The 26,347-nt window shown below is 50.4% G+C and overlaps 1 protein-coding gene across 2 annotated transcripts in view; it reads right to left on the bottom strand.

Annotated features, from left to right (window-relative positions):
* The window catches only part of FAIM2 (Fas apoptotic inhibitory molecule 2), a 63,970-nt gene extending 41,778 nt beyond the window's left edge, over positions 1–22,192 (bottom strand). For both annotated transcript variants that reach the window (XM_054012769.1, XM_054012770.1), the window contains exons 1-7: positions 21,913–22,192; positions 17,124–17,313; positions 8,948–9,051; positions 8,151–8,215; positions 6,210–6,263; positions 1,899–1,949; positions 1,095–1,134 (exon numbers count right to left, since the gene is read on the bottom strand). In XM_054012769.1, the coding sequence (XP_053868744.1) occupies positions 1,095–1,134; positions 1,899–1,949; positions 6,210–6,263; positions 8,151–8,215; positions 8,948–9,051; positions 17,124–17,313; positions 21,913–21,927 (519 nt within the window). In that variant the 5' untranslated portion in view covers positions 21,928–22,192. The remainder of the gene's footprint in view (positions 1–1,094; positions 1,135–1,898; positions 1,950–6,209; positions 6,264–8,150; positions 8,216–8,947; positions 9,052–17,123; positions 17,314–21,912) is intronic.
* Between the last annotated feature and the right edge of the window lie 4,155 nt (positions 22,193–26,347).

Here is a 26,347-nt window from a genome sequence, read left to right as displayed (position 1 = left end):
GAAAAGCAGCGAGTGACTGGGGGAGGGGAGAGGAGGAGTGGACGGGAGTGGGGCCTAGGGTGACCAGACAGCAAGTGTGAAAAATCGGGATGGGGGTGGAGGGTAATAGGAGCCTATATAAGAAAAAGACCCAAAAATTGGGACTGTACCTATAAAATTGGGACATCTGGTCACCCTAGTGGGTCCCCAGGGGAAGAGGCAGGGCAAGGATGGGGGCTCAGTGGAAGAGGTGGGGCATGGGCAGGGCTTTGGGGGGGAAGAGGCGGGGCAGGAGTGGGGCCTCAGGAGGAAGAGGCGGGGCAAGGGAGGTTCCAGCACTCCTGCTGGAGTGTCCAGTTTTTAAATATTACCATGTTGGCAACCCTAACTACATGGACCACTTAGGAGTCACAGAGGGGCAGCAGAAGTTATCCCGACCCATAGACAGGAGTTGGCAGCTGCGCTGGGGCAGTGCTGCAATCCCGCAGTCTGCTCCCAGGCTGGGAACCAAGATGAAACTGGCGTTCCTGATTCCTGCCCAATTTTGCTCCGCATCCGCCCCTCAGTTACCGCAGCGCTGCGAGCTGCGTTCGCTGACTACGGACAGATGCTCGGCTCCGTCCAGAGACAGGCGCCCATTTATTGTAGACGTCTTTCAATTCCTCCAGTTGCGGCACCCAGCGTAAGCAAGAAGGCAGCGAAACCTCTTTAACAGGTGTCCCCAATGGAGACTGTTTCTGGATGATGGATGCTAACCTTCAAAGGGTAAAGCCCACAAGAGGGGTTTAATAGGGCACATCCCAATGCGTAGGGCTAAGAATGATACTTCCCTAGTTCCACATCACTGCATGGGGCCCGGATATCCCTCTGCCCCACTCGGCCTGCCTCCTCCTAAATTTTTTTTTTTTTTTTTTTTACAGAGTACCGCTTCATCTCAATTTATCTAGCTCTAGTTCCACCAGCAGGGATTGGGTTTAAGGTATCAATTACTGGACCAATCTCTACAGCCTGCATTAACCAGATGATCACAATGGTCCCTTCTGGGCTCCTTAATCTCTATGAAATTGACGACACTCCAAAGAGCAGGTCGGTCACCGTGCCGGTACGTTACTTACAAAGATACTCAAGAGAATCAGGTTCCATGGAAAATACCTCCTGCAAGTAACGTGAAAAGAGTCAGTCAGCAACACTATCCAAAGAGCAGAGTGGTTTAAAGGCGTTGCATAATGCGTTGCCTAATGTGAATTACATAATTAATTATCTGTGCAGCACATGCCGGTGAGGCAACGCGACGTTAATTCTGCTGGGTAACTATAGCGCTGTGCCCAGGGCACTTCTACGTTCCGACACAAATGGATCCGCTATATTACAGCGAAGCAACCAGGAATCTCCAGATCTGGGACAAGACAGCAGCGTTTTCACTGTATAATCAACAGCATCTACGGCTGGGCATCACTGAGATACAACAGCATCACCTCTGCTATTACAGTTACAATATAACTTAGACTTTTCCTACCAAGTTGCAACTCTGATGCAGCCTCTTGCAACTGCTTCGTGCGTCAGCACACAACCGCTCCGTGCACCAACACACAACCGCTCCGTGCACCAACACACAACCGCTCCGTGCACCAACACACAACTGCATCATGTCTGCTGCCTAGGAGCACATGGCCCCATGAATCTCGGGCAAGGAGACATAACTGCATTACCTCTGCTATAGCACAGCACTGAGACATGACTGCAACCCCTCTGCTACAGACAATGCAGCATTCGGGCTGCTTCTGCTCAGAGATACAACTTTGGTATGGATACCGTGTGCTACAGCCCATGAGTCAGGAACATACGGGATTTGAGCCGTGATAGGAAAGCACTAGTACGTCAGTTCAGTGGGTTGTTTAAAGCAGAAGGAAGTATTTTACCTGGGTCCGGAGCAGCAAGCCAGGATCAAGTATGTCACAAAGAACACGGCACTGTGAGAAAGAAGAAAGAGACAACGGATGGGTGACGGAGGAAGAACCTGGCGCTGAATGCGGCTGACGTGGGAAATGGAGCACTCTCGGGCTTGATTGTTCCTGCTGCGTTTTGCTGCTGACGCACCGGGGTGCTATACAGCCGAACTCCCTTAGAACACCCTGGGGAATGGTTTTACCATCCAGATCCAAATCGGAGACAGGAGGAGGTTTAAGCCGGATTCTTAGGGTACGTCTACACTGCAGAAAGAGCGCCACGGCAGCACGTCTCATAGCCCAGGTCAGCTGACTCAACCCATGCTACGGGGCTAAAACTAGCAGTGTGAACATTCCTGCTTGGGCTGGAGCCCGGGCTCTGAAACCCGGCAAGAGGGGTGGTCTCAGAGTCCAGGCTCCAGCCTGAGCCCGAATGTCTAGATTGCTATTTTAGTCCCGGAGGGAGAGCCTTAGTCAGTTGACTTGAGCTCCGAGATTCAGCACTGGAGGGTTTTTTTGCAGTGTAGATGTACCCTATGGTATTTGTCTGGCACCCATTATCCTAGTGTCCAAGTGCAACCCTCATTTTACAGAAGGGGAACTGGGACTCAGAGGGAGGAAGGCCCAGATCTTCAAAGGTATATTTGGGCACCTGGAGTTAGGCACTTAAATACCTTTGAGGATCTAGGCCTATGTGACATGCTCAAGGTCACACGGGAAGTCTGTAGCCGGGCAAGAACTCAATCCCAGGTCTCCTGAATCCCAGGTTAGTGCCCCAACCACCAGACTATCCTTCCTTTACAATAATACATAAATAAGTAATAATAATAAACTCAACAGGAAAAGGAATCCGAGGGGAGAATACCCCACACAGCCCAAAACCCATTAAACTGGTCCACAAACCAAGCAGCCAAATTGCCAGAGAGTCGAGCATCTCCAGAGAGTTGACCATGTCCAGAATTGACCATCTCCAGAGAGGTGACCATCGCCACACTTGAGCAGCTCCAGAGAGTTGACCTGCTCCCAGCAATGAAGGGATCCTCCATCCCTCCCCAGAGCATCACACGGCCCTGTGTTTTTCCACAGGGTCGACAGTTATCCTGTAACGATAAACCGATAACACCTAGTGCCTGAGGCAGCCTGGCAGTAGGTGAGAAGGCAGGTTCCAAAGGCATTGATGGTAATCAGAAAACTGGCAGCTCATGTGTCTAATGAATAAGGAACACGAACGGGGAGGCAAACCTCACAGTCCCTGATAAATGCGCCATTGATAGATCTGTGCTCTGCTCCTGCAGGAGGAAGCCACAGAAAGTGCTGGGGACTGGAATAATCATGGAAGAGGGGAAGGAGGCTTCCCACAGACGGAGAGAGAGAGAGAGAGAGGGCCTGATTCTCATTACCCTAAGGCGTCATTCTGCCTCTCTGGCAGTATAAAGGGACCTTTAAGTGGGTGGACATTACAGTCACACCAATGTAAGGTCCCGTTCCACCGCCAGAGCGGTGTAACGGGGTCTTAGTGTATATTGGAATCAGGCCCAGAGGGAATAAATAAAGCAACAGGATCAATAGAATGGATAGCAGAGAGACATGAAGTGTGGGTGGATGGAAGGAAGGAAGAAAAGAAAGAATAGATAAGTCGAGTGGATGGATGGGAAGGAAAGGAAAGATAGAAATCCCATCATCCAGGATCCCTTCCCCAAAGTAGGGGCTGCAAAAGAACACTGACTGGAATCAGACACGTTCCCTGCACTGCGAGCGAAGAATATGGACAAACAAGGAGGTCTGGAGATGGAAAGGCAGCTGGTGAGATATCTGGGGAACCTGCCTTGATAACAAGTATGGGTCCTAATTAGAAGCAGGATCTGAATCCACACTTCTCAAAAGGGGCTTTCTCAGATCTACCAAACCTTGCTCCCAGTCCTGAGGAGAACGTGTTATCCTGTAAGGGCATGAACGCTGCATCATCACCAGCTTTCTCCTCCGGCTGCTATTTTGGGTCTTTCTCCAACTTTCTCTAAGCTAGTTTCTCACCTCTGGGTTTTGGGTGTGAACTAACAAGAAACAGGTTCAGCGTGGCCTGTTCATGGCCATTTGCATCTCACACTCCACCTGCTTAATTAACTGCCAGAATGCAGACACTAACCTTGCAGAGGACACAGGAAATGCTGCCTGGGCAAATATTTTTAACACCTCAGCTAAAAAAGATACATTCTCAATGATTATTCAGGCCTGATGATTGGTCAGCATGCCCAACGGGTGGGATCTGAGCTCGAATCCAGTGCATTCCAATCCAGACTCAAGCACTTTTCAGCTCCTCCTTCATACTTGTTGCATTCTTTAATAGCTGACAGACAGATAGACCTCAGCTGGTATAAATCTGTGCAGCTTTGACTTCCATTTACACCAGCTGAGGATCTGGCCCAAATATTGCAACAGGCAAAGCACATGTAAGCGGCCAGGGATGTGATTTTGCAGCTCATGTAGACATACCCACGCTAGCTTGACCTAACTGGATCACTAAAAATATCAGTGAGGACATGTGGGCCGCACAATTGAGTACATACCCAGGGGGGTCTTGTGCTGCCCAAGCTGAAGCCCACACCACCGCACCCTTGCTGCTACTTGTGGTGTAATGAGCACTGTGTTGGAATTGCAAGCTATACATTTAAGAGTAGGGGGATGGAACTTCTCTTGGACTTGCATGCAGGCTAGGAGGCTTTGTAGTGAAGCATCTGGGAGCACCAGCAGTCAGTTTGCAGACAGATTATAGTAAAATGGGGTGAGTTGTGCCTCTCTGCTTCAGGGAGCAGCCTGTTTTCTCCCTCTCTGTTTTGGGTTCTTATGTGTTATCGTTCTGAATTCTAAGAAATAAAGCAGTGTTATGTTGCAACCTTCCAACAAGGGTATTTATGTTTTTATCTAATTTCTCTGTGTGTATGCTATGAACATAACATGATTGGTACCTAAACTAGCTAGATTAAAGCTAGTTGTGGGTATGTCTCCACAAGCTGCAAGTCTCACACCCCAGCTGCAGTGTAGATATATCCTTAGTGGTCAAGGTTGAGTTCAGCTTCCATTCTAACCCTCTTTTACTATTGGTCATAACTTTGTCAAGCTAATTCCCCTTGGGCTGAACTTTTCCGTGCTTGGTCTCAGCTCAGAGGTGAATTTTCTTTTATATAATCCAAATCACATCAGTGCAGCTGCTTTTGAGTGCATGAACATAATGCACCCATTCTAAGTGCCATTTTTTCACAGAGATAACATGATACTGGATAAAAGCAGATATATCAAACTTGGCTGGTTTTGTAGATCTCATTGAGATCTAAGCAAGCTGGCCAAGTTGGAAGAAAATTTGACAACAAGCAGCTGGATTGCTGAGGCTTCTGCTCAGCATGCTGACCAATATCATTTCACTGTTTTCTTGTGCTCCCTTGTCTCTCTGTAATCACCTGTTGTGTCTTGCCTTATAATTTGATTGTAAATTCTTTGGGGGCAGGGTCCATTGTTTTGTTCTGCATTTTTACAGTGCCTAGCACAGTGGGGTCCTAGTCCATGAGTGAGCTCTTAGGGGCTACCACAATAAAATATTATTGTTGTTATTATGTTATTATTATTATTGATAATAATAAAGAAAATTGGTATAGTAATTTTCAAGCTATGAGCATTTAAGTTGGAGGGGTTTCACAGATTCATAGATTCTAAGGCCAGAAGGAACCATTGTGATCATCTGTCTGACCTCCTGTTTGTTCAGGCCCAGAGGAATTTTGCCACCTGGTCTTTCTCATCGATTTAAAAAGTGCTAGATTATGAGTAAACTTTTCTATAGTGCCTAAGTGACTTAGGACCTCAACTCAATGGGAGTCAGGCTTCTAAGCCACTTGGGCGCATTTGAACATTTCACCCTGCAGCTTGGAAAATCCTCTCAACTCTGACTTCTACTGAATTCAACAACACAAGGTGATATTTCGAAACCGGCTGCCGGGTGGGACCTTAACAATATTTTGTTTAAAGTGCCCTGCAGTACATTTGATAGCGCTAAGTGTTTTGTTTGCATTCATCTCAGCACAGTAGCAAACACTCTAGCTAAGGTTACACTGAGGTTTCCGTTGTACACTTCTTGTTTTCCACAGGCTCATGTTTGTTTCTCGTCTCAAAGGTGAATTTCCTCTCCTGCATGTGGGGGCAGGTGTTCCGATGCAGCAGCGTGCTCTAAAAGTGCCTCCAAATACATTCAACCGTACACAATCTGCTCCACCGTTTAAGAATGCATTAGACACTTACTAGGAAGCCCAGTACCAGGCTGGGTTTGACTGGACGTAACCTTTGACTGGCTCACTGCAGGAGAGAGAGAAAGAAAAGAGAGAGGGAGGGTCATTCACAGGACACGGAACAGCAATCACTTCACAGACTGTTGGCTAAACGTATCCCAAGGAAGTGCGTAGTGGATATAGAGTGGCATGCAGGTGATGGCTGCCATCTTGGCAGACACTCCAGAGACTCAACCCGGAACTCCAGAGCTAAAAGCAGGAGCTGCTATAGGACCAAGCTCCCATAGCTCCTACCCTCTGCGGTTCGGTACAGAGCGGGACCTGTACCACGCACTCACCAATGGGTTATACATGCACGTGTGAGCATAAGCACTAGCAACATGACTAGTTTAGAAGCAGCTATGCTGCTGGTTCTGTATGTCTATATCTCAGGACAGGCTCTCAGAACTGTTCTGGGGATTTTCTATGGCCGGTGTTATATAGGAAACCAGACTAAATGATCACTTCTGGCCTTGGAATCTATGACTGATGTAGGCGTAGGGGCATCATTTCCATGGGTGATGGTATCCTGGCAATGCCCATGTCTTCTCTGGGACCCCCAGTTTGCAGGTGGGAAATTGAGGCATTTAAGAGGCTACGTGACTGGCCCAAGGTTACACAGGAAGTTCATAGCAGAGGCAGGAGTTGAACCTGGGTCTCCCACATCAGTGCCCCAACCACTGGGCCATTCTTCCTCCCTGCTGAGGTTTAACTGATTGGAAATAAACAAAACTGTTCAATAGGAAGGCCAGTCTTGTGGAGGAGGCACTAGCTTAAGGTACCTAAAGAACAGGTTCAATTCCCTCATCACTTTCCTGTGGGACCTTGTGTGAGTCACTTAGGCTGTACACAGGGTCTAATAATCCTTTCTTTGTGCGTTCTCCATTTAGATTGTCGGCTATTTGGAGCAAGGACTGTCTTTTACTATGTGTGTGTGTACACCGCCTCACTCAATGGGCCTGCTTTGCGCAGGGGGTCGGACTAGATGCCTCCTGAGGTCTCTTCCAACCCTGATCTTCTATGATATCTCCAGTGATATTCATGATAATAACCTGTCATCAAAGCACTTTCTTATACAAACGAGTTACAGAAGCATCACACACACCCGTGGGAGGTAGGCCGGTGTCATGATCCCCATTTTATTGATGGGGAAACTGAAGCTTAAAGAGGGGAGGAGATTTGCCCAAGATCCCACAGTCAGTGGCAAAGCTAGAATTAGAAGCCAGGGAGACTGATTCCCAGGCGGCTGAAGTCAATATTAGAACCCAGGAGACCTGACTCGGAATCCAGGGCTCTCCCCAAATATGCATATTAACTATGAACTATTTTTTTTCGAAAGGAGCGAGCTATAGACACCCCGCTGTTCTCAATTATGCAGCCAAGCCTGCTGGAGGGAAAAGGCTGCCAGCTTCTTAGACAAGTCGCTGAACTTCTTCAAGTGATGGGTGATCTATTATTAATCCTAAATGTAATTTGATCTATGTGCACCCAAAACACTAAGTTATCGGAGGTACAGGGAGCCTGATACCTGCTTACTTGAGTATAGACAAGCTACTCCCCAAGGGAAAGATACCCACATATCTGGGGCTGACTTGATAATGCCCCAGGGAAAGATATCCAGGTATCAGAGTGACAGATAATGCTCAATGGAATGATACACAGGTATCAATGCCAGTTAATACCCACGGGAAAAAAATTCCAGGTACCTGAGTGATGGATAACATCCAAGGGCAAGCTACCCAGGTACCTGAGTGAGAGACAGCACTCAAGGGAAAGTTATCCAGGTACCCGAGTCACTGATAATGACCAAGTGAAAGATACTCAAGGACCTGAGTGACCGATACTTGAGGAAAAGATACCCAAGTGCACAAGTAAGACATCAGAGCTCAGGATTGTTGCTAACTCAGAGACCTACCAGAAGGTGAAGAGAGCCACAATGCTGACCGTGACAAACAGCTGGAGCATAAGAATGGCATAGACCTGAAACGAGAAACCACAGCATCTTGTCAGTGCGGATCACAGTCATGTGATCACAGGCAAACTCCGCCCCCATGCTCCCCTATCTGGATCCTCCGCTGATGGAAACCCTCCGTCGGATCCTCAGGTGATGTAAATGGCTCCATGGACATCACTCGAGCGGTGTTATTTACACCGACTGGCAATCTGGCCCATTGCTTTCAGTGGAGCGACACCAATTTACACCAGCTGGGGATCTGGCCCCGTTGACTTCACTGGAGCTACGTGGATTTACCCCAGTGGGGGGTCAGGTCCATTGACTTCAATGGAGCTATGCTGATATACACCATCTGGCCAAGGAACCATTTTGCTGCCCTAATCCTCCTTAAGAACATGTGTTCCAAACGCGTGATGGAGACGGCCCTGCGGTATCACCAGAACCCAATACGACGCCGTTAATTAACTCTTTCTGCGCCGTTTTGGGCTCATCCTCCCCAGTGGGCCTGAGCCAGGTAGCTCAGATGCAGATCTGAACGTGCGCCGATTGACGTGAGCATGAAGGCCCTGCAGCGCGGCGCTCGCTGTGTCTCACCAGCCTGAGCCATCCAAGCCGTGCACTGGGCTAGCGCATCATTGCACTGGCTGGGATCAGGGAGCTGCATCTTACTTCATTCTCACACACACACACTCCTCTTGGGGCCCATTAGCTTCAGCCAGGATCCCTACGTAAGCTTGGGAGGTTGTCCCAGGAGGTACCTTTCTGACGAACACTCTGCGCACGTTTTTGTCATCCCAGTTGAAGGTCGTGAGTAGCTCCGTGTCCCCGGGGTACCCTCCACTGCCGTAGTTTGGGCTGGCACCTGGAAAGAGAAAGGCACATCAGATGCCACCTCCCAGCTTTGCCTGTCACCTCAGCTGTGTCCTGCCACTTCCCCAGGGGGCACTGGGGTGTTGTCTGAAACCAGGGGTGGATTCAAGTTTATAGCAGGCCTGGATTACCCCCCAAACCTCAAGATTTGCCACATACGTTGCACCACCAGCCCAAGGAGATACTTCCACTAGGCATCCCAGCTTAGACACTGACTTCCTGAGCCCTTGATCTTCCTACCCAGCCAACCACATCAGGGACGTCTTCCTGTGGCTTTGACTCTGAATTATCCGCTGCATCCTGATCCTGCCTGAGCTCAGATCCTGCCTCAGTCCCATGCCTGGCCTGAGACACAATTCAAGACCAAAGGGAAAGAGAAGAAAAGACCCTTCCCCAGGAGCTCCTAGCTGGGAGGCACAAGCGTTTTGCTGTCCACACTCCAACAGTGATAAGTGCCGCTCTGCCGAGGAGAACTAAAGGCGCAGATCTCCTGGGAGCTGCAACCACAAGCCCTGCCCTGGCATGACAGGATCAGAACAATAGCATGCCCCCCGCAACAATTGCAGACACTAGAGTGTGGGCAGGCAGGACCTAATGCAAAGCCACTGGTCACCTTCCAGAACTTGACTTCCCTCTCCATTGTAACACACCCCGAGGCAGAGAAATCAGGTGCCAACGTGCTGACACCAGGAGCTGCGGGACATGACTGGCCTGCCTGGCGTCTGTCGTTCAGCAGAAGGAGAGAGTCGTTTCAACAGGACATGGGACAAACTGGCTGCTGGGAGACAGTTCACTGGGACGTATCAGCTGTTGGGTGTCATGGGGATGGGGATCTCAAGGCCGACCTAGGCAACTCCTCATGCTCCCCACGGATGAGCCCCAGGTCACCTGCTCTTGTACCACATTTGGGTGGGGGTCCCAGAGAAGAGGAAATGGCTTCACACACCCTTGTGCCTCACCCCACAGAGGGAGTCCTGGAGCAGAAATGCTGACATCATATAGTGACCCACTCCAAGGATGGGGGCCCTGGAGAACACTGCCCACCCGATTAACTTTACCTGAACTTGGGCGTGGCGAGAGGGCGTTAGGCACTCTGTATTCAGGGCCCAGTCTCAGTATATATTAGAGCAACCTTTGGGCTACCCTAACTTCTCATGGCTCCCTATGGGCTCTGAAAAAGAGATAACTGTCACAGCAGAGTGTCCTCTGGCCAGGCTCCCTACCCACCCCCTAAGCTGGCGAAGGCCCTCCACAAAAGCGGATTCTCAGGGGGCGGTTTAAACCCACTGTGAGTCCACTTTACACTGCCAGAGAGGCATAAAATGGCCTTTGATCCACTGAGACCTGGGCTGTTATCAAAGGAGCACCTTTCTGGAAACCTTCCCCTTCCTCCCCTTTGAGCACCGAGAGCGTGGAAAGTTTTAAGTCTGTTAAGCGAGCGGTTTGGGAGTTGCCGTATGTGACAACATAAAAGGTCACAACCTACTGTAAAAAAAAAAAAAAAGCCATTGATTAACTCAGTCATAACTCAAAAAAAGAAAAGATAAAGTATGTCCCAGTTCTGGTTAAACAAACTCAACTGAAGAGCTGTTAACCTTGGAACAATGGCCACCGAGCCCAGACGAGTTCTGCCGTAGCAGGAGGAGCTCAGTGATCCACTTGAAGATTGCTCCATAACCTGACCATCAGGCTGGTTCCTGTGGCTTGGGAGTAGACTTGCAGAGCGGGGCAAAGAATGGATTTTTCGGTTCACTGGCACTTTTGAAAAGTCAGGGCGGGGGGCAGGGAATTGTGTCAGGTCGGATAGAAAACAAACCTTTTTTGAAAATTTTGGTTAAGTCGAAAAGTAAAAAAGAAAAAACGGGGGGGAGGAAGGGGTCAAACAAACAGTTTTGTATCGACCCAATCAAAACATTCTTCGTGCTTTTGAACTGTTTTTTTTAATGACATCAAAAGAAACGATCAAAATGAAAATCAAAAATCAAAAAGAAATCAAAAGAAAGTTTCAAAAGTTTCAGGGGGCAGGGCACAGCCGCTGCTGAACAACGAACAAGAGGCAGAGCAGAATCCTGTTTCTGGGGAGAATTTACAGAAGTGGGATCCAATTATCCAAACTAGACGTGTGGCCAAGACACGGGGTGAACACCCGTATTCTTGCTAACAGTGTCATGGGATCTTTAATAGCCATCATGAAGGCTCGGATTACACCCTTACTTTCCAGCCATGGCCCGAGGCCTCACCTTTCACTGAATATTAAATACCCCCACGTGGATGCAGCTGTCCTGTCACCCACAGCCCTCTGCTAAACTAGTCCTACAATCCCCTGGCGCTGTCTAATTGCCTGAGATTAGGGTGACCAGATGTCCCGATTTTATAGGGACTGTCCCGATTTTGGGGTCTTTTTCTTATAGAGGCTCCTATTACCCCCCACCTCCTTTCCTGATTTTTCACACTTGCTGTCTGGTCACCGTACCTGAGATTAACAGGTGCCTGCCTCATTTCTTGTGACAACTCATTTCCCAAGTGCATAGGCTGCTTTTTCGAGGAGGTCCTCTGCCCTGCCCCCGATGCGACTTACACGCAGGGCCGCTGACTGACTTGCTGCTGACTGACTTGCCCACAGACGCGGAGTGTCTCAGCACTGAGCCTAGATCAGAGAAAACCCGGGTCCCTTACTGCCTTCTAGACCTGTTCCCAAACCACCTGCGCTGAGAGCTCTTCATTAAGAGCCTTCTTTGCCTATAATGAAACACAAACAGGGAAGAGCAAACCTGCCCCATGGATCATCTCTGAGGTTTAGCGCATATAAGCCAGGCTTGCAGCAAACGTCACCCCGATCTATGGGAAGGGTAAGAGCAGGGAAATCCTCAGGTACATGGGACTATCTGGACAACTGAGTTGACAGGAGGGGGCAGAAGGTGATGTAACCATAGCCGTGGCAACCAGTGATGCTGTTGCAGAATAATAATCCTTAGCCCTTAGCATCACTAGATCTCAAGGCACTTTGCAAAGGAGGTCAGTATCATTATCCCCATTTTACAGATGAGGAAACTGAGGGAGGGGAAGTGACTTGTTTGAGGTCACCCAGATGGCCAATGGCAGAGCCAGGAATAGACTCTAGGCAGCCTGAGTCTCAGTCCAGTGGTCTAGCCACTAGGCAATACCATCTAGTGAGAGAGGATCAGGGATAACTGAAATGGGGAAACTGAGGCACAGAACAGGCATACAAGTCAAGTTTAGAATTCAGTAGTCTCTGGCTCCCAGCTCTGTGCTCAAACCATTCGTCCATCCTATACTGCACATCAGATCAGGTAGACAGAGTGAGAAATACCATAATTAGATAGATACAAAGGCAGGCAGGCATGTACAGTGACAATGATGATAGAGGGGTAGCATGAATGCCAGAGATTGATCGATCTCACATAATTCATTGAGATGTAAATACGATAAGTGAGTTAACTGGAAGCCGATGGCACTGTTGATAATAACCATGGTGTGGACAGATGACAATAATATCATCACTCGTGACACGGAGAGGGACTGGCGCTGAGAAGGAAGTGTTTACCAAGAGATTGAAGTCCATACTGATCCTCTCTAACCCCTCCCAGGGAAATGGAGAGAGCCGCTGGCACTGAGAAGGATGTGTTTACCAAGAGATTACCAAGGCCTTATTGCACCTCCCTACCCCGGCCCACCATGATCTTTACAAGCAATTCCAAATTTAGCTCCACCGTCCCCTTGTGATGCAGGCAGGTGTCAACAACTGGAGGTTACAGACAAGGACACTGAAGCACAGAGAGGAACGTAGGTGCCTAAATATCTTGCTCAAGGTCACATGGGGAACATTTGGCATAGCCATAAATAGAACCGAGGACCCTGAATCCCTGTGTCCCAAGTGCCTCAGCCTGCAGTCCTTGTTGGTGGAAGTCCAGTAACTCCTCTGTTCTCGGCCTCCGATCCAGGGTGCAGTTAAATTCAACACAGCCCTCCATAATCCAGCACCAGCCTATGCTATGCAATGTACCTTCGATGTCACTCACGGCAAACTCAGGGATTGGATTTGCCAAACCCAGTTAACCACTGGCCCATCTAGTCCTGCATCCCAGCTCTCGCTTACGGGCTTAACATCATGGGAAGATGAAAAACACCACCTTGCCTGGAGCCTCTCGTGCAATACCATACGGTCCGCTGAGAGCCCTCGAGAACAGCCATTGTCGTGTGCTCCGCAGCCTGAAGTGCGGTTATCCTTGTAATTCTCCTATTTTGTGCACGTGTTACGAACGGTCTATTATTTTAGAGTTCCAAAGGTTTAAACCCCCTTGTCAATGTGTGCCCCCCGCCCCCTTCCAGAGGCAGTGCTAGCCCACTGGGGGCCCTAAGCAGGAATATTCTCGGGGGGGAGGGCCCCCCCACAAGACATAAAAAAGCAGATGGGGTCCCCTTTGAGCTGCTCAGGGCCCTAGGCAATTACTTAGTCTGCTTATGCCTAGCGCCCCCTCACGCCCTCATGCCAGAGAGGACGTGAGTCTGCTACAGCTGCCAGCTCAAGCTATATAGACTCACCTGGTTAGCCCTGTTCTGTCTCTGCTGGGTTGGCCACAGCCGTCACACAAGAGCGCCAAGCGCCGCAGCTTCGTATCTCCCCAAAGACCGTCTCCTCTCCTCCTTCTTTGCATCACTGTCACCTGCCCTACCATCCAGGCAGGCAAGCTCACCTCTCAAAGGTTCTCATCCAGCTCCTCTTACCCTATGATCTGAAGGCCTCATAGAATCATAGGGTTGGAAGGGCCCTCAGGAGGTCATCTAGTCCAGCCCCTGCTCAAAGCAGGACCAGCACCAACTAAATCATCCCAGCCAGGGCTTTGTCAAGCTGGGCCTTAAAAACGTCTAAGGATGGAGATTCCACCACCTCCCTAGGGAACCCATTCCAGTGCTTCACCACCCTCCTAGTGAAATAGTGGTTCCTAATATCCAACCTAGACCTCCCCCACTTCAACTTGAGACCATTACCCCTTGTTCTATCACCTGCCACCACTGAGAACAGCCGAGCTCCATCCTCTTTGGAACCCCCCTTCAGGTAGTTGAAGGCTGCTATCAAATCCCCCCTTGCCATCTATAATGCATTTATCTTCCCAGCACCGCTCCAGAGGGTGATAGATCTCCTCCAATTTACAGATGGGAAACTGAGGCACGGACAGGCTCAGTGACTTGCTCGAGGTCACCCAGGAAGGCTGTTGCAGAGCAGGGACTTGACCCAAATCCTTGGCTAACACCCTAAACACTAGGCCACTGGTAGGCAGACTGTGGGCCAAATCTGGACCAGCAGACGCTTTTGAACAGACCCGGGAATATTTTTATTTCCTTGTTATCAATATTGTTATTTTTATTATTATTATTTTCTCTGGAGCCTGGACCTTGCCTATACCCTGACCAAGAAATTTGGACCTTGACAAAAAATAATTGACTACCCCTGCACTAGGCCATCTTTCCCTTTAAGCTGGCTCACCATAGCCGCCGACTCCATGGGTGCTCCAGTACTCATTGGCAACCAGCTCACCGCACCCCACCCCCCAGCGCCTACCATCTACCAGTGGCCCTGCCGATCAACTCCTCCCCCTCCCTCAGAGCGCCTCCCACCCACCGCAATCAGCTGTTCCGCAATGTGCATGAGGCGTTGGGAGAGAAGGGGAGGAGCAGGAGAGGTGGGGAAGAGGCGGGATGGGGACTTGGGGGGAAGGGGTGGAGTGGGGGTGGGGCCAGGATGGAGCAGGGGTGGGAAGAGTCAGGGCGGGGGTTGGAGCTTGGGGGAAGGGGCGGAGTGGGGGCGGGGCCAGGATGGAGCAGGGGTGGGAAGAGGCAGGGCGGGGGTGGGAGCTTGGGGGAAGGGGCAGAGTGGGGGCGGGGCCTGGGGCTGAGGGGGTGTTGAGCACCCCCAGGGAAAATTACAAGCCAGAGCCTGTGCTGTTCACTCCTTACTTCCGAGATGCTGCCACTTCTTCCCCTGCTTTGCCCATTAACTCACTGCTTTCCTAGGCAAACACTCCAAATCAATGAGAATTTAACCTGTGTAAGGCCTCCGGATCTGGCCACTCTGGTAATAAGGTGAACTCAGTGCTCTTGCAGGGCAAGTAATGTTTGGCCTCCCACGCTAAAATAAACCAAGGCGCATCTTTTTGCCCCACTCAGTGCATTTCTGTTTGCCCCTGGGTACTTCGTACATTACACAGTGCCTGTCAGTGCAACACAATGCAATGTCACACACACAGCCCGGATATAGGATCCCCCAGCTTGCAGCCAGGCAGGGGTCAGATAGATCAGAGAAAGAGGAAAGGGACCTGGAATAAGAGGAACATGGTGGCCTCAGCAGGGCCGGCTCTAGGCACCAGCGCTCCAAGCATGTGCTTGGGGCTGCACTTTCCAATGGGGTGGCTCTTTCCAAGGAGCGGCACTCCGGCTCCTTTTTTTTGGTTTTGTTTTGCTTGGGGCGCAAAAAGCGGGGAGCCGGCCCTGAGCGGAGGTGAGCTGCGGCAGTGGGGGGGCACGGGGAGGGCCGCAAGAAGTAATCCTGGGCGGGGCAGAGGAACCGCTCCCCCCCAGCTCACCTCCGCCTCCTCCCCCGAGCGTGCCGCCACTCTGCTTCTCCCCCCTCCCTCCCAGGCGAGTCTGGGAGGGAGGGGAAATGCGGCGCCCCCGGGGAAGGAGGCGGGCCTCGGGATTTGGGGAAGGGGCGGAATTGGGGCGGGGCTGGGGGGGCATGGGAAAATTTTTTTGCTTGGGGCGGCAAAAAACTTGGAGCCGGCCCTGGCCATCAAGGGAGCTGCCAGAGAGATGCTATGGGGGAGGGGGGACTCCATATGATGGCACATACAACTGGGCACACAGCTGCAGCGTGGGAATTTTGCCAGACTCATAAACTGCATGGGTCTGGAGTCGATAGATCAAAGCAATCCCCCAGTGTATTTATAACCTTGTAACTTGCAATTACGTGTTATTTATCGGCTCTCTGTTACGGACATGTACACCGAGGCAGAAGGGGACGAGAGAGAAAGATTCAGAGGCAGTCAAGGTGCAAGTGTCTTCAGGGAGCTCCAGATAAACACCTCTTACAGCGACTTACTAGCCCCATGCTTCCCTGCAGCGGGAGGTCTCCATGGATGCATCTTTACCGTCATTGGAGCCCTAAGGATGCAGTTACAGGATGTAACAGAAATAATCCCCATACACACACACACCTGGAAATTCAATCCAAACAAGCCAGGAGTCAGATGCATCCACCGAAGACACGACCTGAGATTCACTATAACATGACCAGCTGTTTGCTTACTAAGAAATCAGCCCTACCAGGGGCCGTACAGTCAGGACTCCTGAGTCTATCCCCCTCTCTGAGAGGGAGTAGGGCAGAGGTGGCCAACCTGAGCCCGAGAAGGAGCCAGAATTTACCAATGTACATTGCCAAAGAGCCACAGTAATATGTCAGCAGCCCCCCATCAGCTCCCAGTGCCTCCCACCCACCGGCAGCCCCACCGATCAGCACCTCCCCCTCCCTCCCCGCACCTCCCGATCAGCTGTTTCGTGGCGTGCAGGAGGCTCTGGGGGGGAGCAGGGAAGAGCAAGGGCAGGGCAGGCTCAGGGGAGGGGGCGGGAAGGGGTGGAGTGGGGGCAGGGACTGTGGCAGAGCCAGGGGTTGAGCAGTGAGCCCCCCCCCCGGCACAGTGGAAAGTTGGCACCTGTAGCTCCAGCCTGGAGTCGGTGCCTATACAAGGAGCCGCATATTAACCTCTGAAGAGCCGCATGTGGCTCCGGAGCCACAGGTTGGCCACCGCTGGAGTAGGGTCTAGCGGTTAGAGCAGAGGATTGGCAGTCAGGACTCTTAGGTCCTACCCCCTGCTCTGAGAAGGAGTGGAGTCTACCGTCGGTACTCCCGGATTCTACGTCTGGCTCTGCCACTGACTTGCTCTGTGATCTTGGCCAAGTCTTTGCACCTCAGCTTCATTCATCAGTAGAACGGGGACAATAAACTGGCTGAGTGAATTTCATAGCAATGCAGGGCAAGCCAGTACTCACTGGGGTCCACATAAGCCCAGCTGGGGTGGAGGGGCACAGACGGTGCAGGGGAGAACGCCTCCGTTTTCATCCCTTCCCCTGAAGTTGCTTCCTCGTACGTCGGGGGTGCCGATGGGGCGGTCGCATTGTCCTTTTTCTCTCCCTGTCCCTGCTGTCCCTCGGAGTTAGGAGGCTTGTTATTCACAGAGAGCTGTGTGGCAAAGAGAAATCAGGATTAAAATAGCCACGATAGAACAAGAACAACCTCACAGCTGGAACCATCAGCTGACACATCACAGATGGCAACTCATCTGTGATTTGGGCCTAATCCAAAGCTCATCAACGTCATTGGAAATACACCGTCAACTTCAATGGGCTTTGGATCTCGCCTTTGGGTGAATTCAGTCGGGTATACTTGGAAACATTCAGGGTTATAATAATATATGGAGATATACCTATCTCATAGACTTCGAAGGGACCCTGAAAGGTCATCAAGTCCAGCCCCCTGCCTTTACTAGCAGGACCAAGTACTGATTTTTGCCCCAGATCCCTAAGTGGCCCCCTCAAGGATTAAACTCACAACTCTGGGTTTAGCAGGCCAATGCTCAAACCACTGAGCTATCCCTCCCCCAAAGTTGGAAAGTGGAGGGTGAACAGAACCTTACTCCAGGCCCCATCCGAAGAGAAGGTGGAAGGAGGTCAAAATGGAGGAGGAGAGAGAGCCAACGAGGGACAGATATGGAGTGGGAGAGGACAAAATGGAGGAGAAGAGAGGGCCAACGAGGGACAGATATGAGTGGAGGAGCGACCAGGGAGACAACAAAATGGAGGAGAAGAGAGGGCCAACGAGGGACAGATATGGAGTGGGAGAGGACAAAATGGAGGAGAAGAGAGGGCCAATGAGGGACAGATATGAGTGGAGGGGTGACCAGGGAAACGACAATATGGAGGAGAAGAGAGGGCCAACGAGGGACAGATATGGAGTGGGAGAGGACAAAATGGAGGAGAAGAGAAGGCCAATGAGGGACAGATACGAGTGGAGGGGCGACCAGGGAAACGACAAAATGGAGGAGAAGAGAGGGCCAATGAGGGACAGATATGAGTGGAGGGGTGACCAGGGAAAGGACAAAATGGAGGAGAGAAAGGTCCAGCTAGAGACAGATTTGGAGAGAAGAGGGGAGTGGAAGAGGACAAATGGAGGGAAGAAAAGGCAAACTAGGGATAGAAAGGGAAAGGAGGAGAGGAAAAAAACATAGATGATGAATGGGGAGGACACACAGGATAATAAATTATAGGCAACTGAGTGTGAGAGGAGGCACGGCCGGTGGAAATGGCTGAGGGAGAGTCCTCTGTCCATTAGAACCCTTAGAACAGTGATACTCTGACCTCAGGAGCCAAATTAGCGATCAACATTACCCAAAAGAGCCACAGTCAAGTGAATTCATTGTTTCATTTACTATATTTCTCACAGCTAAATGACTGACCACGTATTATTATTTTATCAACTACAATTGGTTAATAACATAGTAAAAGCATCCTGATTGGTTAATAACTTCAATTGGTTAATAATTAAATCATCCGTGTTTTAATATCATGTGCTGCAAAGAGACACATTAAAGAGCCACTTGCAGCTTGCGAGCCTCAGTCGGCGTCTCACTGCCTTGGGGTGTCTCACGGCGGGCTCCTAAAATCACTAGGCCCTAGCGCTAGATGCCAAATGTGAATTAATGTCCATGGGACCTTTTTTTTAATTGATTTTTTTTCTACGTTTCCTACAAAAAAATGTTCAGTTCTTCGACAAAGAAAAAAGAAACCACTATTCCCACCCCCCCTTTTTTTTTTAACTAAACAAACATTTTACCCGTGAACAATTTCATTTGGTCAAAAAATTTCTCTTCCCTCCTCCCCCACCCCCAAGGAAAAGGTTCAGGCAACAAAAAATCAACCAGCTCTACTTGTTAGTTTTGAAAATTGTGGCCTCCATCATTACACTGAGTACAATTTTCAGAAACATCTCAGTACTTTAGAAACCTAAGTCCCATTGAAAGTCACCTAGGGCCAGATAGATGCCTTGTGGGATTTTCAAAAGTGCCTAACTCCCACTGATTTTCACCTCAATATATTTGTAGATCAGCCCTTAGGTGCTTTTTATCCACTGCCATCAGTCTCTAAGCCAGCACTCCAGGAACTTTCTCGAAACTTCCTTATAGGAAACATTCAACAAAGACCCCTCAGCAACACATCAGAGAATCTCTATGTCCATGGGAATGTTCTCCTATCAGCAGGGTGTTTCTGTTCCCAAATGGGGCCCGGACAATTGGACATGAAGCAGATCCACTTTCATCAGCAGTTTCTTTGAAACTACCGTTAAATAATAGCTTTTAAGGCCAGAGAGAACCACTGTGTTCATCTGTTCTGACCTCCTGCATTGCATAGGCCAGAGAATTGCATCTAGTAATTCCTGTATCAAGCCCATAACTTCTGTCTGAGCTAGAGCATAAATCAGAGTGAAAATAGAGCTGGAAGTTTAAGTAATAATTCTTTTACACCTGTGTCTATGACTAACGGAAAAGCCCTGAGCCAAAGCTTTTCCCCAGTTACGCCACTCAGACCAGTAAAACTCATTCACAGGTGATGCAGGGATCAATTATCCAGGCTTTTGTGCAAGGAAAACATCATTTCACTGAGGAAAGTCTTGTGTATTCCAGGCATCTTTGCATCATACCTGCATGGTCAAAGCCAAGGTCTTAGAAATCATAGAAATTCAGGCTGGAAGGGATTTCAAGAGGACCTCCAATCCAGCCCCACTATGCTGAGTCAGGATTCCTACACCACCCCTGACAGATGTGGCCCAACATAGGAAGCATTCTAGCCTAGCAGATCGAGCACTGGACTGGAACCCAGGAGACCGGGGGGCTATTTTTAGCTCTGACCTGCTGGGTGACCTTGGACAAGTCACTTCCCCTCTCTGTGCTTCAATTTCCCCATCTGTAAACGGGGATAATGATAGTCACCTACTTTACAAAGCATTCTGAAATCTGTGAATGAAAAGTGCTATGTAAGTAGGTATTATTATTATTATTGCTATTATTATTAAAAGAAGTCTATCGCCATCCTAGTCGCTGAAATAATATCCTTGAATAGTATCGTTGAAATCAACGATAGTTTGTCACTGACTTTAAGGGAAGAAGGCTTGGACCCATAAACAATCCCAAAATTATAAAAGAGCCAAAGATGTACCTATAGAGAGAGGATATGTACCTGTATAGAGAGAGATAATGAGCATGATACAGAGCAAAGCAGCTACAGATGGTACCAGCCCATTACATGCCAGCCCCACAGTTTTGTATGTATCCACAAACACCACTCAAAGGCTACACCATGTCACTACGCACCAATCACAGGCTAACCTCGCTCCATATGCACCAGCCAACAACTAGATAAAACCAATATCAACCAATCACTGGTTGTGTCAGCTCATCGTGCACCAGTCGCTGGCAACCTCAACTCAGCCGCACCAATGACGGGCCAGGTGAACTCAACTAACGCCAATCACTGGCTAGAGAAAGCCACAATAAATCCATCACAACACAACACGAACGAATCGCCAGCTAGGCAAAACCAGTATAACCAGCGATGACATCTGTCTGTCGTCAACCAATGGCAGACATTGCATCAATGCCACAGGAGCCAGGATGAGATGACCTCATTCAAATGGGGGAAAAGCCCAGGGAAGGTGAGGAAGAGGAACGGAATCCTTCCAAAATGGTCTTTTCATGCAATGATTTCTTGTATAAGGAGCTGGTATCCGCCCCAGCATCTACCCCCTCCCGTATTCAGACTCCCATCCCATCAGAGAGAGCATGTGGTACTGACCACACGCAGAATATTGGCTCTGACTCTCCCCGTGCCAATCAAGGAGCATCCTTGCCGTAGCTACCCAGAAAGAAAACATATCTCGCTGTCCCAGGCCAGACCACTAGCTGGTTATGTAACCCCTGCATACATATCAGCCGGGGGTTACGTAACCAGCCCATGGCTGGATATAGGGTGACCAGATGTCCTGATTTTATAGGGACAGTCCCGATTTTTGGGTCTTTTTCTTATATAGGTTCCTATTACCCCCAAACACACACCATCCCGATTTTTCACACTTGCTGTCTGATCCCCCTAGCTGCATAACAGATACTGGGGTAGCTGGCCACCGTCTACATCTAGACAGCCACTGATCTGGTGTTTATAGTGACAGCGCATCATGTCCATGTGGGCTCAAAAGTAAAACTCAGCCAGAGAGACTCCTGCAGCCCAGAAGCATCCAGGATTAGATATATATAGATATGTGTGTGTGTGTGGTAACCAGAGGATGCTGTGTTGCCATGGCAACTGACTTCTCGAGGTAGGGGTGGGTGGGAAAGCACAACCCCCCTCCCCCATCCCAATTCAATTAATTACATGTCAGGGGACGAGGGGTTAAACCTGCTCCTTTTTAGCCAACCTGCTGGTGGTACAGAAAAAATAACCTTCACGGAGTGCAAGGATGGAGCTAAACTTGGCCTGGGCAGGATACCGTAGGGCTATGCACAAATACAGACTGAATCAGAACACTCACCCTATAACCTCTCAGTGATATAACCCTCCGCTCCATTTCCCTGCCGGATCCCTTCTGGTTTAGGCCCCCGATTCCTGCACCCAGCTCTCGGCTCCATCTCAACACTACGATTTTTAATCCCAGGGCCTAAATAGTCCCATTCCCCCTTTGCAAAGTTTGGGGGGGCAGAAAGGTTAGCCTGGTGTTTGGGTCCCGACCTACCTTCCCTTGGGTCATCGTGCCTCACGGGTGATGCTCTCCTGCTTGGGACACCGACCGTTGTGCACCGACACTTGTGCAGAGCGCTAGGAGCAGCAGCGAGAACACCTCTTGCCTCTCTTGTGCCCGCCTGGTGATAGGTTTGCTCGCTGCAGTCAAGCCAGCCTCTGCAGCCTGTGCTGATGCTCTTACGTTCCAGCAACATCCACCGAGCTACCAGTCTGCTGGAGAAAGGACTGTACCATTTTCACTCCGCAGGGCAGGGGGAAGGAAGCCAGGCAAAACGGGGCTGGGGGGGAGAGGAGGATGCAATCACATGCCAGGACAAAAGCCACCCAGCAAGTGCCAGGATGGAGCTGAGGGGGGGTGGAGAAGTGGAGGGATGCAGAAGGCATGCTCTTCCTGCAGCATCTCTCTCTGCTACATCCCATCAGAGCCAATCGCAGCCCAGGGGGGTGAGTAATTTCCCCATGGCACCGCAACACCGTCGCTAGGGTTACCAGCCCTCCAGGATTGTCCTGGCATCTCCAGGAATTAAAGATTAATCTCTAATGAAGGATTACGTCATGTGATGAAACCTCCAGGAATACGTCCAACTGAAATCAGCAGCGCCTGACAGTCGAACACGCTGTCTCCACCTCCCTGTTGGCAGAGGGACGGAGGAGAGGACGGCTTTGGAGTGAAAGGCTCTGCCTTGCCCCTGAGCTGCTCCAGGCTCAAAGGAAGGCCTGAGACAAGTTCTGTAACACAAGACGGAGGAGTGAAATGCGCCCCGGTGCGGCTCATTTCCAGTGTCACCCCAGCCCTGGCTCTGTGATGCAGGGAGCAGATCATGAACCTCACGGCCCCTACTCATGCACCCAGTTCAAACCCAGGTCTATGGTGCAGGGAGGGGATCGAGAACTTCACCACAACAGGGTGCAACCCCCACACAGACCCCCCCAGCTCTGTGACACAGGCGCAGGGTCACGGACCTCACAGCTCAGGGGATGGAGCCCCCACTCCCAGACCGGACTCAGCCCCACCTCTGTAATGCAAGGAGGGATTCAGCAAGGACTTCACAAGCCAGGGTCGGAGCCCCCATTCAGGGGCCCCAGCTCTGTGGCCTAGGAGCGATTGTTATTAACATGATTGATCATCTGGAGGGAAATTAGAAACAACAGAGTTTGAATGAAGGGAGATGAATTCAACTACACAAGCAGGACAGCTGGAATGCTCGGGGTGAGACCAAAGCTTCACCCACCACACTCCACCCCAACAAGACCTCAGTGCTGGAGGCTGTACAGCGCGGGCAGCAGAACATAAGAACATAAGAATGGCCATACTGGGTCAGACCAAAGGTCCATCTAGCCCAGTATCCTGTCTTCCAACAGTGGCCAATGCCAGATGCCCCAGAGGGAATGAACAGAACAGGGAATCATCAAGTGATCAGCATACAGTGGTCTACAGTGGCCCTATACTATGTCCCTGCCCTGGGGTGACTCCAACCCTTTAATCAAATAACCCAAACACCCCAATCACCGTTTTGAGCCAAACACTGCCAACATCCTCCCAAAAATCAGTTTTCAGCTGAAATTTTCGGCTTTCATTTTCCTAACAAAAAAATCAGACGCGTTCAAGGAAAGCAGACATTTTCCCTGAAAATTACATTGAGCCAAAAACCCAATTTTCTGTCGACAAGGGTTTCAGGAGAAGAATTTTGACTAGCTGCAGTGTTAACCCTTTCCACTCTGCAGCACTTTTACCCTTGACACGGGAACTTTAATGTAAAGTGTAACCAGAAAAATTAAGGGTGGGATTTTACTCCCTTAGGCAGTGCAAGTGGATACCATGACATCATCTGGAAGGAGGATCCCAACTATGGGATCGCCTCCCTCTGCTCCTGCTTGATATTTTCCTTCCCCAACACTTTCATTCTCCTCGCTGGGAGTGGGACCGCTCTACTGTGTCCAGGAAAGTCTCGTCTATGTACCTCTCTACTTCCCTTAGCCCCTCCAGTTCAGCCACTCTGATCTCAAGACCCCATCTTCTGTCCCTGAGGTCCATGAACTGCTTGCACCGAATTCACACATACGCCACCTGCCCACAAGGCAGGTCATCATATGTGCCACTTTCAGTGCAATAAACTGGACAGCCTCCACTCTGTTGTTGAACTTCTGCCTGTATTATTTTTACTCTTGATGGGGTTTATTTGCTTGCTCCTGTGTGTGGCTTGGGGGGATTGGAGAGCAGGTGGGGGGTGGATCTGGCTCTCACGTGTTCTCTCTAAACTCCCCTGCTCGCTTACAAACTGGCTTTTTAAATCCCTGTCCTTCCAGAAGGAGCCACACCCGCCTGTCAAGGAATTTTAAAGGGATTAGGGATGAAAGGGTGGCAGACTGCAGCCAGCCTTAGGTTAGGAAGCAAAACAAAACACAAGCAAAGCATCGCCACTCCCAGGCAAGTCTCTGAAATAGAAAAAGGTGTTTCAGGCACAGTCTGGTGTTAGCAAGAGGTTTGCCTGTTTCTGAGGTCCATTACAAATGCCCAGCAAGAGGCAGCCAGCCACTGCACCAGAAAGACGAAGGACAATGCAGTAGTTAAGAGTGCTAGCCTGGGTCTTGGGCAATGTAGGTTGAATTCCCTGAGCTGTCACAGATTTCCTGCATGACCTCTGCCCAGTCACTATGCGCCTCAGTTTTCCATCTGTAAAATGAGGCTAAAAGCACTGCCCTGTCTTAAAGGGGTGTTGTGAGAATAAACACATTAAAGACTGGGAGGTGCTCAGCTTCTGTGGTTGTGGGGCCATGTTAGTACCCAGGGGTAAGCAGGGGTGAAAATAACTTACAGGACGTACCGGTACTGCCGGGAGTCCTGAAGGGGGCGTGGCCTCATCCAGAAGAGGCGGGGCCTCAACCAGAAGAGGCGGGGGCTCTCAATATTTAAAGGCCCTGGGGCACTGGCTGTGGCTGGGAGTCCCAGGGCCTTTAAATGAACCTGGGGCTCCCAGCTGCAGAGGTGGCTCGGAGCCCCCGGGGCTCAGGGGCAAATTAAAGGACCCACGGCTCCAGCCGTCATGGAGCTCCGGGCCCTTTAAATCTCCACCGTAGCTCCGGCAGCCGGAGCTGAGGAGGGGATTTAAAGGGCCTGGGGCTCCCCGCAGCCACGGCAGCTCCGGGCCTTCTGAATCCCCGCCTGAGCCCAGCTGCCAGAGCTGCGGGGGGGATTTAAAGGGCTCGGGGCTCCCCGCAGAATCCCTGCTGCAGAAGTCGGTGCAGTCCGTCACAGCATACTGGCTCTTGCCGGTACACCGGACCGGACCGGCTTACTTTCACCTCTGGGGGTAGGTCTACCCAGCAATTAGACACCCGCGGCTGGCCCGTGCCAGCTGACTCAAGCTGCGGGGCTGTTTCACCGCTGTGTAGACATCTGGGCTCAGGCTGCAAGGCGGGAGGGCCCCAGAGCCTGGAAACAGCCCTGCAGCCCAAGCCCCGCAAGCCCGAGTCAGTGGGCATAGGCCAGCCACAGGTTTTAATTTGCCCTAAGACAGAAGAGTTTTCATTCCAGACAGGGAGCTGGAAGGATCATTATTATACCCATTTGATAGAGAAGGAGCTGAAAGATCACATGACTGGCCCACGGTCATACAGGAAGTCTGTGGCAGAGACAAGGAATTGAAGCCCGAGTTCTCCATGCCCCATCACAAATCCAGCCAGTCACAAATTCATCCTTCCTCCAATCCCTTTACATGCTGTACAATCTCCCTCTGTCAGCGAGCACCATATTCTAAGCCGCAGGCTGGAAGGTCTGGCCTATACAACCCAGGGGCAAGCTGCTGGGGTTTGAACCCTGGTCTCCTGTACGACCCACTGGTGCACTCCACTCCAGATTACAGAAAGCATTAGGCCTTGTCTACACACAGAAGCTGTGTGAACTGAACCAGCATCAATCTGGAATAGCTCCACTCGAGCGACGTAAGATCACCGGCCGAGCCGCTTCACGGCCGCTCTGTTGTTTGAAGGATGCGTTCCATTGTCCTGGCACGAGTCAGTTCGGAAAAGACAAGCTAGGCTGCGTTTATAGATATGCTATGGGAACACGCCACTCCTCGGCAGGGGTGAAATACTGGCCCCATGAAGTCAATGAGAGTTTTGCCCTTGATTCCTAAAGCAATTGCTCTCTATAAATACACCAGAGGGATAAATACCAGGGAGGGAGAGGAGTTATTTAAGTTAAGCGCCCATGTGGACACAAGACCAAATGGATACAAGCTAGCCATCAACAAGTTTAGGCTCGAAATTAGGCGAAGGTGTCTAGTCTTCCGAGGAGCAAAGTTCTAGCCTTCCAAGGGGAACAGTGGGGGCAAAAAACCTAACTGGCTTCAAGACGGAGCTTGATAAATTTATGGAGGGGATGATATGATGGGACTGCCTACAATGGCACGTGGCCCATCAGCAAC

This window comes from Malaclemys terrapin, chromosome 23, assembly GCF_027887155.1.
Source record: "Malaclemys terrapin pileata isolate rMalTer1 chromosome 23, rMalTer1.hap1, whole genome shotgun sequence".
Lineage (NCBI taxonomy): Eukaryota > Metazoa > Chordata > Testudines > Emydidae > Malaclemys > Malaclemys terrapin.
The sequence above is the reverse complement of the archived record's forward strand: the minus strand, read 5'-3'. Positions and strand labels throughout refer to the sequence as shown.